The following is a 13,774-nucleotide window of genomic DNA, read 5'->3' on the forward strand; positions in this document are numbered from 1 at the left end:
TCGCCTTTTTCATGAAAACAAGTCGTCACTCCTTGAATGACTTTCTAGACTTTCTTGAAGAATCCCTACTCTTGACTGATCATCGACGAAGGGCTGAAGACTTCACCTCCGAACTTCAGCTTGCCGCCAGAAAAAATGTTGTGTGCCCGAACAGCCCCAAAAAAAGACTACCGAAGTGCAAAACAAACAAAAACGTCACAAAAATGTTGTCATAATATATGCACAAACTCTACCAAACTGTTTCAGCTGGGAAGCATGGGGACACCTTTATTCCCCTTTCCTCCCCCTCACCCTTTCTCTCCATCCATTCCTCCTTCCCTCCCTAGATCCTGGTAACAGCCAGCAAGGCTCTGCTGCTGAAGCAATGGGACTGGAAGCAGGCCCAGTGCACACGCTCCTGGAGGGCCATCCACAATGTGCCCATTGCCAGCATGACCTTTGACCCCACCGCCACGCTTCTGGCCACAGGTGAGCGGATCGACCTCATAGGATAACTTCCCACACCCATCATACCCTAGCCTTGTCCCAGATCTGTCCCACACCCATCAAACCCTAGCCTGGTCTATGCATATGATGTATATCGTTATAATTTCAGAATAATCGTGCTGAAAGAAACCACTGATGCCAGTTGGCAAGAAGCACTTACAGATCTGGTACCAGGCTATATCTAGTAACAGTGTTCATTTTGGCAATCTTTTAGAGTATTTTAGTCTGTCATTTTGACTAAAATATAATTGTCTTAGTTACATTTTACCATTTGAATAATGTTGTAGTCTAATTATTGTCAAAAGAACTAAAACAGTGGGCCATTTTAGTCCACTAAATGCCCTTTCATTTTGTCACATCACATTTGTATTGCCTCAAACCTACAGTAAACATAAATCACTGACTTCCATGTGAACAAACATACACAGCCTTGTCCTACCAACATTTTTCTGTATGACGTCATTCTCTTCCCAACAGCAGAAAAATGACAAACATAAGTAGACAGTGCCTTCGGAAAGTATTCAGACCCCTTGACTTTTTATGATACAGCCTTATCCTAAAATTGATTAAATCGTTTTTATTCCTCAATCTACACACAAAACCACATAATGACAAAGCAAAAACAGGTTTAGAAATTTTTGCAAATATATTAAAAATACAAAACTGAACCATTCCATATTCATAAGTATTCAGACCCTTTACTCAGTATTGGGTTGAAGCACTTTTGGCAGCGATTACAGCGTCTGGTCTTCTTGGGTAGGACTCTACAAGCGTGGCACACCTGTATTTGGGGAGTTTCTCCCATTTTTCTCTGCAGATCCTCTCAAGCTCTGTCAGGTTGGGTGGGGAGTGTTGCTGCACAGCTATTTTCAGATCTCTTCAGAGATGTTAGATCGGTTTCAAGTCTGGGCTCTGGTTGGGCCACTCAAGGACATTCAGACATTGTGTTGTCTTGGCTGTGTACTTAGGGTCGTTGTCCTGTTGGAAGGTGAACCTTTGCCCCAGTCTGAGGTCCTGAGCACTCTGGAGCAGGTTTTCATCAAGGATCTCTCTGTACTTTGCTCCGTTCATCTTCCCCTCGATCCTGACTAGTCTTCCACTCCCTGCCACTGAAAAACATCCCCACAGCATGATGCTGCCCCCACCATGCTTCACCGTAGGGATGGTGCCAGGTTTCCTCCAGTGTTGACGCTTGGCATTCAGGCCAAAGAGTTGACCCTTGTTTCATCAGACCAGAGAATCTTGTTTCTCATGGTCAGAGTCCTTTAGGTGCCTTTTGGCAAACTCCAAGCAGGCTGTTGTGTGCCTTTTACTGAGGAGTGGCTTCCATTTGGACATTACAATAATGGCTGTGCTGCAGAGATGGTTGTCCTTCTGGAAGGTTCTTTCATCTCCACAGAGGAACTCAGAAGCTCTGTCAGAGTGATCACTGGGTTCTTGGTCACCTCCCTGACCAAGGTCCTTCTCCCCCGATTGCTCAGTTTGGCTGGGCGGCCAGCTCTAGGAAGAGTCTTGGTGGTTTCAAACTTCTTCCATTTAAGAATGATTGAGGCCACTGTGTTATTGAGGACCTTCCCCAGATCTGTGCCTCGACACAAACCTGTCTTGGAGCTCTATGGACAATTCCTTCGACCTCATGGCTTGGTTTTTGCTCTGACATGCACTGTCAACAGTAGGACCTTATGTTGACAGGTGTGTGCCTTTCCAAATCATGTCCAATCAATTGAATTTACCACAGGTGGACTCCAAGTTGTAGAAACATCTCAAGGATGATCAATGGAAACAGGATGCACCTACGTGCAATTTCGAGTCTCATTGCAAATGGTCTGAGTACTTATGTAAATATTAGCAAGCAGTTCTTAACCCTTTTCACTTTGTCATTATAGGGTAATGTGTGTAGATTGTTGAGATGTTTTATTTAGTCGTTTTTAGAATAAGACTATAACGTAACAACATGTGGAAAAGGTCACTTGCCGAATGTGCTGTATAACAATTATTTGGCCATGTAAATTCCTAATTTAGCCTACATAGCTATTGTTTTGTATGTCATGTGCAATCAGACACATAAGCGCAGAGAGCCAAAGAGTAGCAACATCTAGCTAAAATTGATTGAGAGCTTTTCAGTGATAAGCACAATCTTTCTAAAGCTCTTGTCCAGTTCACTTAGTAGTCCAATCTTAGTCACAGAGAGAATTTAGTCTTGTCTCGTTTTAGTCATCTGAGATAATAAATAATTTTCGTTGAGTTATATTTTTTTCTGGATCTATTTAGTCAGTTACAGTCTCGCCAATTGCCACTGAAAAATAGGTGTTTGATGAATATTTTAGTCACTATTTTTGTTGACGAAATGAACACTGCCTAGTTATTATACCTACCTGTTATACCCAAAACAACATTGACTGCGCTCAATCAAATGCTCCCACTTTAAATGGGTACTCTGAGATTTCACCTTGTACTTCCTGTCTGTAATATGAGTCTGTCATCTTGTTGGTGTGTAGGAGGCTGTGATGGCACCATAAAGCTGTGGGATGTGGTGAAGCAGTACTGTACGCACAACCTGAAGGGCTCCTCTGGGGTCGTACAGTAAGTTACTGACCACCTCTTTACTCTGAACCACCTCTTTACTCTGGAAATCATGAATAAGATCACATGAATAGGGGGGGACCTGATCCTAGATCAGCACACCTACTCTGAGACGCTTTATGAATACTTGCGCGGGTCAATTTATCTCATGGTTTATAAATGAGATCTATTCCTCAGAAACTGGACAAACCCTTGTAGATGTAGGTGCCTTCGATAAGTTGATACATTGACAACAAGACATGACTTAAATCTAGTTGCTAGTTTGACGTGTGGAAATTAATATTTGATATTATGATTCAGCATGTTTGAGGGGATCAGTTTAATCAAGGCAAGCCACATAATTGTTATTCTTAATTATATAATGAGTAGTTATTATGGATGCAATGTGGTTTGTAGATCAGTGATTAAGCGCAGTCTGACTGCAATGGTCTCAAACACTCACGTTGTCCTCCTCCTGCCCTGCAGCCTGGTGGAGTTCCACCCAGACATAAGTCTACTGCAGCTCTTCTCCTCTGCGTCAGACTGTGGCATCAGGATGTGGGACCTGCGCTCCAGCCAGTGTCTGTGCGTGCTGCAGAGCCATTACAGCCCTGTCACCTCCCTGGCCTTCACTCCCGATGGAGCCTCCATGGTCAGGTACTGTAACAATCAGTCAATCTCTTTTTACATCAACAGTTGTTAGATAGAGCTTTACAGTAGAGCAGACCTAGATCTAAACCTGCTATTACTGTAGGACAGCTGAGCTGACAGCTCCTACCACTCTCTGGCTAGGTTTCCATTCACCTTTTTGTTGTTGACATTTAGAAAGTTTACATAGAAAATAGATGTGATGATTGCCTGCTAGGGTGCGTTTCCATTTAACCATCTTGTGTCGATTTAAAAAACAACTGGACGTAATGACGTCAAACCAAAAAAGTACCTTGGGAATTATTCGTCAATCTTCATTTATTTAAAAAACACAGTTTCCATAATTTGTTGCAATAAAGAACAATCTATCCCAGTCAAACTGATATTTGTTTTGGTTCATCTTCAGAAAATGTCTCATATCTGCCCTTTCCATTATAAATGTCGCAATAATATATATGTTTTGCCACATTGCTATTGTTGAATAAACCTGAGTCAATGGAAACCTGCGTTCTGACACCTATCATACCCTGGTCTCAGATCTGTTTGTGTTTTCATTTCTGAAAAATCGTGCTGAAAGAAACCACTGATGCCATTTGGCAAAACGGCACTTGCAGATCTGGTACCAGGCTATACCTAGTACCTACCTATCATAGCCAAAACAACACGGTGAGCTATTGGTGTAGTGTTGTCCAAGATATTCAATTTAGTGTTTGGAACTACTCTAGACCAGTGGTTCCAAACCTTTTCCATTCCGGGGACCATCAAATCACCATCTAAGCTCTTGAGGACCACCATTCGTGGAGTCGCAGATTTTATTTTTGAACATTTATTTTGCGGCTCACCTGCAGTACCCCCACAGACCACAGGTTAAAAACCATAGCTTTAGACCTCATCACAGCTGATCAGTTCATTGCGAGCTAGCTGAATGTTGGATGGTTGTTTGATTGCAGCTCTGGCAGGGATAAGATCTGCACAGTGTGGGATCTGAAGAGCAGGACTGCCAGGAGGACAGTGCCCGTCTATGAGGTAAACTCTCATACTCTACTTTCTTCCAGAGTTGTTTTAGAATGGCTTTTGCAACTAAAAGTTGATTGGTGTATCATCAGCCTAATTGCATGAAATGCGTTGCTTCCCTCGCCAGGCTGTGGAGAGTGTTGTGCTGCTCCCTGAGGACGAAGATTTCTCTGAGATCGGGGTGAAAACTAAAGAGATCCACTTCATCACAGCAGGCAGCAAAGGTATATGCTTACAGGCCCGCTCCTGTGTGAAGTTGCCCCTAGGTACAGATCTAGGATCAGCTTCCCTAACCTTAACCATTAGTGGGGGAAAATGCAAAGCTGACTCAGATCAGTGTCTTCTCTTACTCCACCAATCCCCAGGCTAGATGGTGGATGCATGTGGAGGAGTCGGCCCACTGCCCACCAATATAGCTAGATAATACTGAATAAGACTAGTGTATAGTTTTAGCAGCCAATCAGAGATGATCATCATTTTATAGTTAGCCCAAACAACACAGGGAGAAAGCCCAATCAAAGACCCTCACTAAAGGGATTCTCTCTCTCCAGGTGTGCTGAGGGTGTGGGATGCCAGCTCGGCCCGCTGTGTGTTCGCCCAGACGCTCCCCTCCGCTCCCTCCGCGGGGGGCTCCGAAGAGGGGGGAGAGGAGTATGGAGACCCCCGGAGCCTCACCTACTGCCTCCCCCTGCCCTCCTCCCTAAGGCTGGCCACAGTCACAGCAGAACATAACATACTGCTCTACCAGCTGCCCTCCTTCACCACACAGCAACAGGTGGGTCACTGATAACAAGGTCTCTGCCAGCTGCCCTCCTTCACCACACAGCAACAGGAGGGTCACTGATAACAAGGTCTCTACCAGCTGCCCTCCTTCACCACACAGCAACAGGAGGGTCACTGATAACAAGGTCTCTGCCAGCTGCCCTCCTTCACCACACAGCAACAGGTGGGTCACTGATAACAAGGTCTCTGCCAGCTGCCCTCCTTCACCACACAGCAACAGGTGGGTCACTGATAACAAGGTCTCTACCAGATGCTCTCCTTCACCACACAGCAACAGGAGGGTCACTGATAACAAGGTCTCTGCCAGCTGCCCTCCTTCACCACACAGCAACAGGTGGGTCACTGATAACAAGGTCTCTGCCAGCTGCCCTCCTTCACCACACAGCAACAGGAGGGTCACTGATAACAAGGTCTCTGCCAGCTGCCCTCCTTCACCACACAGCAACAGGAGGGTCACTGATAACAAGGTCTCTGCCAGCTGCCCTCCTTCACCACACAGCAACAGGAGGGTCACTGATAACAAGGTCTCTGCCAGCTGCCCTCCTTCACCACACAGCAACAGGTGGGTCACTGATAACAAGGTCTCTGCCAGCTGCCCTCCTTCACCACACAGCAACAGGAGGGTCACTGATAACAAGGTCTCTACCAGCTGCCCTCTTTCACCACACAGCAACAGGAGGGTCACTGATAACAAGGTCTCTGCCAGCTGCCCTCCTTCACCACACAGCAACAGGTGGGTCACTGATAACAAGGTCTCTGCCAGCTGCCCTCCTTCACCACACAGCAACAGGTGGGTCACTGATAACAAGGTCTCTGCCAGCTGCCCTCCTTCACCACACAGCAACAGGAGGGTCACTGATAACAAGGTCTCTGCCAGCTGCCCTCCTTCACCACACAGCAACAGGAGGGTCACTGATAACAAGGTCTCTACCAGCTGCCCTCCTTCACCACACAGCAACAGGAGGGTCACTGATAACAAGGTCTCTGCCAGCTGCCCTCCTTCACCACACAGCAACAGGAGGGTCACTGATAACAAGGTCTCTACCAGCTGCCCTCCTTCACCACACAGCAACAGGAGGGTCACTGATAACAAGGTCTCTGCCAGCTGCCCTCCTTCACCACACAGCAACAGGTGGGTTACTGATAACAAGGTCTCTGCCAGCTGCCCTCCTTCACCACACAGCAACAGGAGGGTCACTGATAACAAGGTCTCTGCCAGCTGCCCTCCTTCACCACACAGCAACAGGAGGGGTGGGGGGGGAAGGGACGTTAAGATTGTTCTTATTATTCAGATGGTTTCACCGTTTATTACCAAACGTTTATTTTGATCAAGAGCCTTGATTTTGTGTTGCTGGTGTTATTCTCTAATGTTCTCTCTCCACCTCCAGTTTGTTGGCTTCAACGATGAGGTCCTGGATGTGAAGTTTCTGGGCAAGGGTGATACTCACATTGTCGTGGCGACCAACAGCTCCCAGCTCAAGGTGTTTGACCTGGCCACCAGCAGCTGTAAGATCCTCTACGGACACACAGGTGAGTCCTCTGACCAACAGAGGGCAGCACCTCTCTGCTTGTCTGTATGGGGTGGTCACCAGGTAGGAAGATGGAATGGAAACCTAATTCACATTTTTAAAAGGTTAGAAACTGAGAATAAACATTCTCAGAATAAGTGTCTGGTTATTTTCTTTTGAATCTGGCAGCTCCCTTTAGCCCAGTTGTAACATTAATGCCAACAACATATAGTTAATATTTCACCCAAATGATCTAGTACATCACTGAATAGAAGTTCTGAAGATTGACCAGCAGGAGGCAGAGTTGCTGTGTGAAACACTGATCCCCAAACGGCACCTTGCAATGCAGCTGTAGAATATCTCCACCCTGCAGTGGGTCTGTAGAATATCTCCACCCTGCAGTGGGTCTGTAGAATATCTCCACCCTGCAGCCGGTCTGTAGAATATCTCCACCCTGAAGTGGGTCTGTACAATATCTACACCCTGAAGTGGGTCTGTAGAATATCTCCACCCTGCAGCCGGTCTGTAGAATATCTACACCCTGCAGTGGGTCTGTAGAATATCTACACCCTGCAGTGGGTCTGTAGAATATCTACACCCTGCAGCCGGTCTGTAGAATATCTCCACCCTGAAGTGGGTCTGTAGAATATCTCCACCCTGCAGCGGGTCTGTAGAATATCTCCACCCTTCAGTGGGTTTGTAGAATATCTACACCCTGCAGTGGGTTTGTAGAATATCTCCACCCTGCAGCGGGTCTGTAGAATATCTCCACCCTGCAGCGGGTCTGTAGAATATCTCCACCCTTCAGTGGGTTTGTAGAATATCTCCACCCTTCAGTGGGTCTGTAGAATATCTCCACCCTGCAGCGGGTCTGTAGAATATCTCCACCCTTCAGTGGGTTTGTAGAATATCTACACCCTTCAGTGGGTTTGTAGAATATCTACACCCTGAAGTGGGTCTGTAGAATATCTCCACCCTGCAGTGGGTTTGTAGAATATCTCCACCCTGCAGCTGGTCTGCAGAATATCTCCACCCTGCAGCCGGTCTGTAGAATATCTACACCCTGCAGTGGGTCTGTAGAATATCTCCACCCTGAAGTGGGTCTGTAGAATATCTCCACCCTGCAGCTGGTCTGTAGAATATCTCCACCCTGCAGCTGGTCTGTAGAACATCTCCACCCTGAAGTGGGTCTGTAGAATATCTCCACCCTGCAGCCGGTCTGTAGAATATCTCCACCCTTCAGTGGGTTTGTAGAATATCTACACCCTTCAGTGGGTTTGTAGAATATCTACACCCTGAAGTGGGTCTGTAGAATATCTCCACCCTGCAGTGGGTTTGTAGAATATCTCCACCCTGCAGCTGGTCTGTAGAATATCTCCACCCTGCAGCCGGTCTGTAGAATATCTACACCCTGCAGTGGGTCTGTAGAATATCTCCACCCTGAAGTGGGTCTGTAGAATATCTCCACCCTGCAGCTGGTCTGTAGAATATCTCCACCCTGCAGCTGGTCTGTAGAACATCTCCACCCTGAAGTGGGTCTGTAGAATATCTCCACCCTGCAGCCGGTCTGTAGAATATCTCCACCCTGAAGTGGGTCTGTAGAATATCTCCACCCTGCAGCCGGTCTGTAGAATATCTACACCCTGCAGTGGGTCTGTAGAATATCTCCACCCTGAAGTGGGTCTGTAGAATATCTCCACCCTGCAGCTGGTCTGTAGAATATCTCCACCCTGCAGCTGGTCTGTAGAACATCTCCACCCTGAAGTGGGTCTGTAGAATATCTCCACCCTGCAGCCGGTCTGTAGAATATCTCCACCCTTCAGTGGGTTTGTAGAATATCTACACCCTTCAGTGGGTTTGTAGAATATCTACACCCTGAAGTGGGTCTGTAGAATATCTCCACCCTGCAGTGGGTTTGTAGAATATCTCCACCCTGCAGCTGGTCTGTAGAATATCTCCACCCTGCAGCCGGTCTGTAGAATATCTACACCCTGCAGTGGGTCTGTAGAATATCTCCACCCTGAAGTGGGTCTGTAGAATATCTCCACCCTGCAGCTGGTCTGTAGAATATCTCCACCCTGCAGCTGGTCTGTAGAACATCTCCACCCTGAAGTGGGTCTGTAGAATATCTCCACCCTGCAGCCGGTCTGTAGAATATCTCCACCCTGAAGTGGGTCTGTAGAATATCTACACCCTGCAGCGAGTCTGTAGAATATCTACACCCTGCAGCCGGTCTGTAGAATATCTCCACCCTGAAGTGGGTCTGTAGAATATCTACACCCTGCAGTGGGTCTGTAGAATATCTACACCCTGCAGCGGGTCTGTAGAATATCTACACCCTGAAGTGGGTCTGTAGAATATCTACACCCTGCAGTGGGTCTGTAGAATATCTACACCCTGCAGTGGGTCTGTAGAATATCTACACCCTGCAGTGGGTCTGTAGAATATCTACACCCTGCAGTGGGTCTGTAGAATATCTACACCCTGCAGTGGGTCTGTAGAATATCTACACCCTGCAGTGGGTCTGTAGAATATCTACACCCTGCAGTGGGTCTGTAGAATATCTACACCCTGCAGCTGGTCTGTAGAATATCTACACCCTGCAGCTGGTCTGTAGAATATCTACACCCTGCAGCGGGTCTGTAGAATATCTACACCCTGCAAGCATGCAACATATACAGTATGTAAACCATGGAAGTCTTTCTAAACTATGGAAGTCTTTCTAAACCATGGCGATTGGAGGGATTCTAATTAAATTGTAGTTGTGAAGGTATTTACAAGATGCTTAAGAAGCCTGATAAACTGAGCAGTCAGACAGAGTTTCTGCCATTCAGGATTAGAGACCGTGATAGCTTGGTAACTGGTCGGTCTGGTTTGACTGACGTTGAGAGTTGCTCTTTTATCACCTGGCTCGACCTTTCAGAAGGGTTGACCTTTCCTTTCTCCTCCACAGATACCGTCCTGTCACTCGACGTGTTCAAGAAAGGGTCCCTGTTTGTGAGCTGTGCAAAGGTGAGGCTACAGCTTGACGGTTTCCTTGTTTCATCAGGAATGTTCACCATTCCTCATTTACGAATGGAATCCTCTCCTCAACCTTTCGTCAACATGAGTTAACCACAGAGTTGGATGAAATCCACACGTACACGAACACCTTCATGCATACCTACACACACACCCTACTAACCAGTATCATCTAATCAATACTATTGAACCCTAGCCTGGTCCCAGATCTGTTTGTGCCGTTTTGCCAACTCCAATGGTCAATAGTTATGCCAAATGTGACAATGACCTCTGCAGATGATGTATGATGTTTTAATTTCTGTATAATAGTGATGGAATCAAACCACTGATGCCAGTTGGCAAAACAGCACAAACACACACATAATACACACACTCCCTCTAACCAGAATCCCCTCTCTCTCTGTACAGGATAAGTCTGTGTCCTCTCCCTCTCTCTTGCTTTCTCTCTCTCATATATAATATATTTTGTACTTTCTTTCCCCCCAGGATAAGTCAGTGCGTGTGTGGAGACAGGATCCAGACAGTGGTCAGGTGTGTTGTGTGGCCCAGGGCTGCAGCCATGCTAACGCTGTGGGCTCCATCACCTGCTCCAGGTAAACCACTACACACCAGGGTCTCCTCAGTTCTGACACTGGTGGCCCACAGTAGATGCACGTTTCTCCTGTATTGGGAATGCCAATATCCAATGTGTTAATCATCCATACACTCATGCTTGTGCACATTCTAATTCTTCATTCTTATCCTACATCGGTCTTTCTCTCTCTCTCTTTCTTTCAGGATGAAGGAGTCGTTTGTGGTGTCTGGTAGTCAGGACTGCACCATCAAGGTGTGGGATCTCCCAGAGACCATCCCGGAAACAGACGGAGACATGTTCCAGCTGACCGCCCGGGTCACAGAGAAGGCACACGACAAAGTATGACGCGCGCGCACACACACACATACATTCAAGCATTATACATACAGTTGAAGACGGAAGTTTACATACACCTTCACCTAATACATTTAAACTCAGTTTTTCACAATTCCTGACATTTAATCCTAGTAAAAATTCCCTGTCTTAGGTCAGTTAGGATCACCACTTTATTTTAAGAATGTGAAATGTCAGAATAATAGTAGAGTGATTTATTTGAGCTTTTATTTCTTTCATCACATTCCCAGTGGGTCAGAAGTTTACATGCTACCAAATACTAATTGAGTGTATTGCCTTTAAATTGTTTAACTTGGGTCAGATGTTTCGGGTAGCCTTCCACAAGCTTCCTACAATAAGTTGGGTGAATGTTGGCCCATTCCTCCTGACAGAGCTGGTGTAACTGAGTCAGGTTTGTAGGCCTCCTTGCTCGCACACAGTTTTTCAGTTCTGCCCACAAATTGTCTATAGTATTGAGGTCAGGGCTTTGTGATGGCCACTCCAATACTTTGACTTTGTCGTCCTTAAGCCATTTTGCCACAACTTTGGAAGTATGTTTGGGGTCATTGTCCATTTGGAAGACCCATTTGCAACCAAGCTTTAACTTTCTGACTGATGTCTTGAGATGTTGCTTCAATATATCCACATCATTTCCCTCCCTCATGATGCCATCTATTTTGTGAAGTGCACCAGTCCCTCCTGCAACAAAGCACCCCCACAGCATGATGCTGCCACCCCCGTGCTTCACGGTTGGGATGGTGTTCTTCGGCTTGCAAGCCTCCCCCATTTTCCTCCAAACATAACAATGGTCATTATGGCTAAACAGTTCTATTTTTGTTTCATCAGACCAGAGGACGTTTCTCCAAAAAGTACGATGTTTGTCCCATGTGCAGTTGCAAACCGTAGTCTGGCTTTTTTATGGTGGTTTTGGAGCAGTGGCTTCTTCCTTGCTGAGCGGCCTTTCAGGTTATGTCGATATAGGACTAATTTGACTGTGGAGATAGATACTTTTGTACCTGTTTCCTCCAGCATCTTCACAAGCTCCTTTGCCGTTGTTCTGGGATTGATTTGCACTTTTCGCACCAAAGAACATTCATCTCTAGGAGACAGAACGCGTCTCATTCCTGATCAGTATGATGGCTGCGTGGTCCCATGGTGTTTATACTTGCGTACTATTGTTTGTACAGATGAACGTGGTACCTTCAGGCTTTTGGAAATTGCTCCCAAGGATGAACCAGACTTGTGGAGCTCTACCATTTTTTTCTGAGGTCTAGGCTGATTTCTTATGATCTTCTCAAAATGTCAATCAAAGAGGCACTGAGTTTGAAGATAGGCCTTAAAATACATCCACAGGTACACCTCCAATTGACTCAAATTATGTCAATTAGCCTATCAGAAGCTTCTAAAGCCATGACATAATTTTCTGGAATTGTCTAAGTTGTTTAAAGACACAGTCAACACATCCACAGGTAAACTTCTGACCCACTGGATTTGGGATACAGTGAACTAATCTGTCTGTAAACAATTGTTGGAAAACTGACTTGTGTCATGCATAAAGTAGATGTCCTAACCGACTTTCCAAAACTATAGTTTGTTAACAAGAAATTTGTGGAGTGGTTGAAAAACGAGTTTTAATGACTCCAACCTAAGTGTATGTAAACTTCCGACTTCAACTGTACACACATACATACATACATACATGCATTCAAGCATGTACACAAGGACATATACCTGTACAGACAAATACCAACCCGCACAAACACAAGGACACACAAGCATGTACACACACTAACGCGTGTCTAGAAGCACGTCCACAGGTGCACCATACTGGTCGGTAAACAGACAGATACGCTGTAGTAATAAGACTGTTTGTCTGGTGACTCAGGTGCTTGATTTGTTCACTGTGATGGGAATATAAGGCTTTCCTCATAAGGAAGTCAAAGTCCCCTGTTGTGGGCTCCTTTGTCTGTATGAACTATTGTTGTCATACAAATGCACTCACAACACAGATGGTTTGAGGTTTCTATGTATAACGTGGGTGCCTGTTCTGTGAAATGTATACTTGACAAGGAAGTAAGGACTATGTGTTTGGTGGGTCTTGTTCCTCCCTGTCTCTCACCCTCCTATTCCCCATCCTCTCCCCCTGCCCACCCCCTTCCTCTCCAACCCCTCTCTACTTCTTTTAACCCCACTTTCTATTTGTCATCTGTCACTTTGTAATTTCACCTTTGTTTTCATCTCTGCTCTGTCCCACTGACCCCATAACCTTCCATCTCTCTCTCATTCTGTCTCTCCCCCTCCCGCCCCAGGATGTGAACAGCGTGGCAGTGTCCCCCAACGACAAGCTCTTGGTGTCTGGTTCCCAGGACCGCCTGGCCAAGCTCTGGTCCCTGGGGGCCCCCGGGGCTGACCTGGCCCTCCTGGGGGTGTTCCGGGGCCACCGCCGGGGGGTCTGGTGTGTCCAGTTCTCTCCCATGGACCAGGTGCTGGCATCCTCCTCAGCCGACGGCTCCGTCAAGCTCTGGAGCCTCCAGGACTTCAGCTGCCTCAAGGTGGGTTAGGGGTGGTGAGGGTGGAGGTAGCGGTGTGCGTGTATGATTGCTAGTTTGCGTGTATGATTGCTGGTTTGCGTGTATGATTGCTAGTTTGCGTGTATGATTGCTAGTTTGCGTGTGTGTGTGTTTTTGTGACGTGTTTGTAATTATTTTATTTGTAAGAATTGACATGTTTTACGTTGCTCATCAATTGCTCATTTCCCTCGTACAGTAGGTATGAGATAATTATCCCCATTTTAGTTCCTCCATTACCTTGGCACTCCCGAACACTCGTCAAACCATTTAAAACC

The 13,774-nt window shown here is 46.3% G+C and overlaps 1 protein-coding gene across 1 annotated transcript in view; it reads left to right on the forward strand.

Annotated features, from left to right (window-relative positions):
* LOC139396883 (transducin beta-like protein 3) overlaps positions 1 to 13,774 on the forward strand; it is a 32,485-nt gene that overhangs the window by 1,001 nt on the left and 17,710 nt on the right. Inside the window, exons 5-15 of the mRNA XM_071143807.1 lie at positions 327 to 468; positions 2,985 to 3,069; positions 3,535 to 3,705; positions 4,647 to 4,722; positions 4,838 to 4,934; positions 5,262 to 5,485; positions 6,882 to 7,023; positions 9,955 to 10,013; positions 10,509 to 10,615; positions 10,800 to 10,935; positions 13,239 to 13,481. Of these exons, the coding sequence (XP_070999908.1) occupies positions 327 to 468; positions 2,985 to 3,069; positions 3,535 to 3,705; positions 4,647 to 4,722; positions 4,838 to 4,934; positions 5,262 to 5,485; positions 6,882 to 7,023; positions 9,955 to 10,013; positions 10,509 to 10,615; positions 10,800 to 10,935; positions 13,239 to 13,481 (1,482 nt within the window). The remainder of the gene's footprint in view (positions 1 to 326; positions 469 to 2,984; positions 3,070 to 3,534; positions 3,706 to 4,646; positions 4,723 to 4,837; positions 4,935 to 5,261; positions 5,486 to 6,881; positions 7,024 to 9,954; positions 10,014 to 10,508; positions 10,616 to 10,799; positions 10,936 to 13,238; positions 13,482 to 13,774) is intronic.

The sequence above is a fragment of the Oncorhynchus clarkii genome, unplaced genomic scaffold (assembly GCF_045791955.1).
Source record: "Oncorhynchus clarkii lewisi isolate Uvic-CL-2024 unplaced genomic scaffold, UVic_Ocla_1.0 unplaced_contig_631_pilon_pilon, whole genome shotgun sequence".
NCBI lineage: Eukaryota > Metazoa > Chordata > Actinopteri > Salmoniformes > Salmonidae > Oncorhynchus > Oncorhynchus clarkii.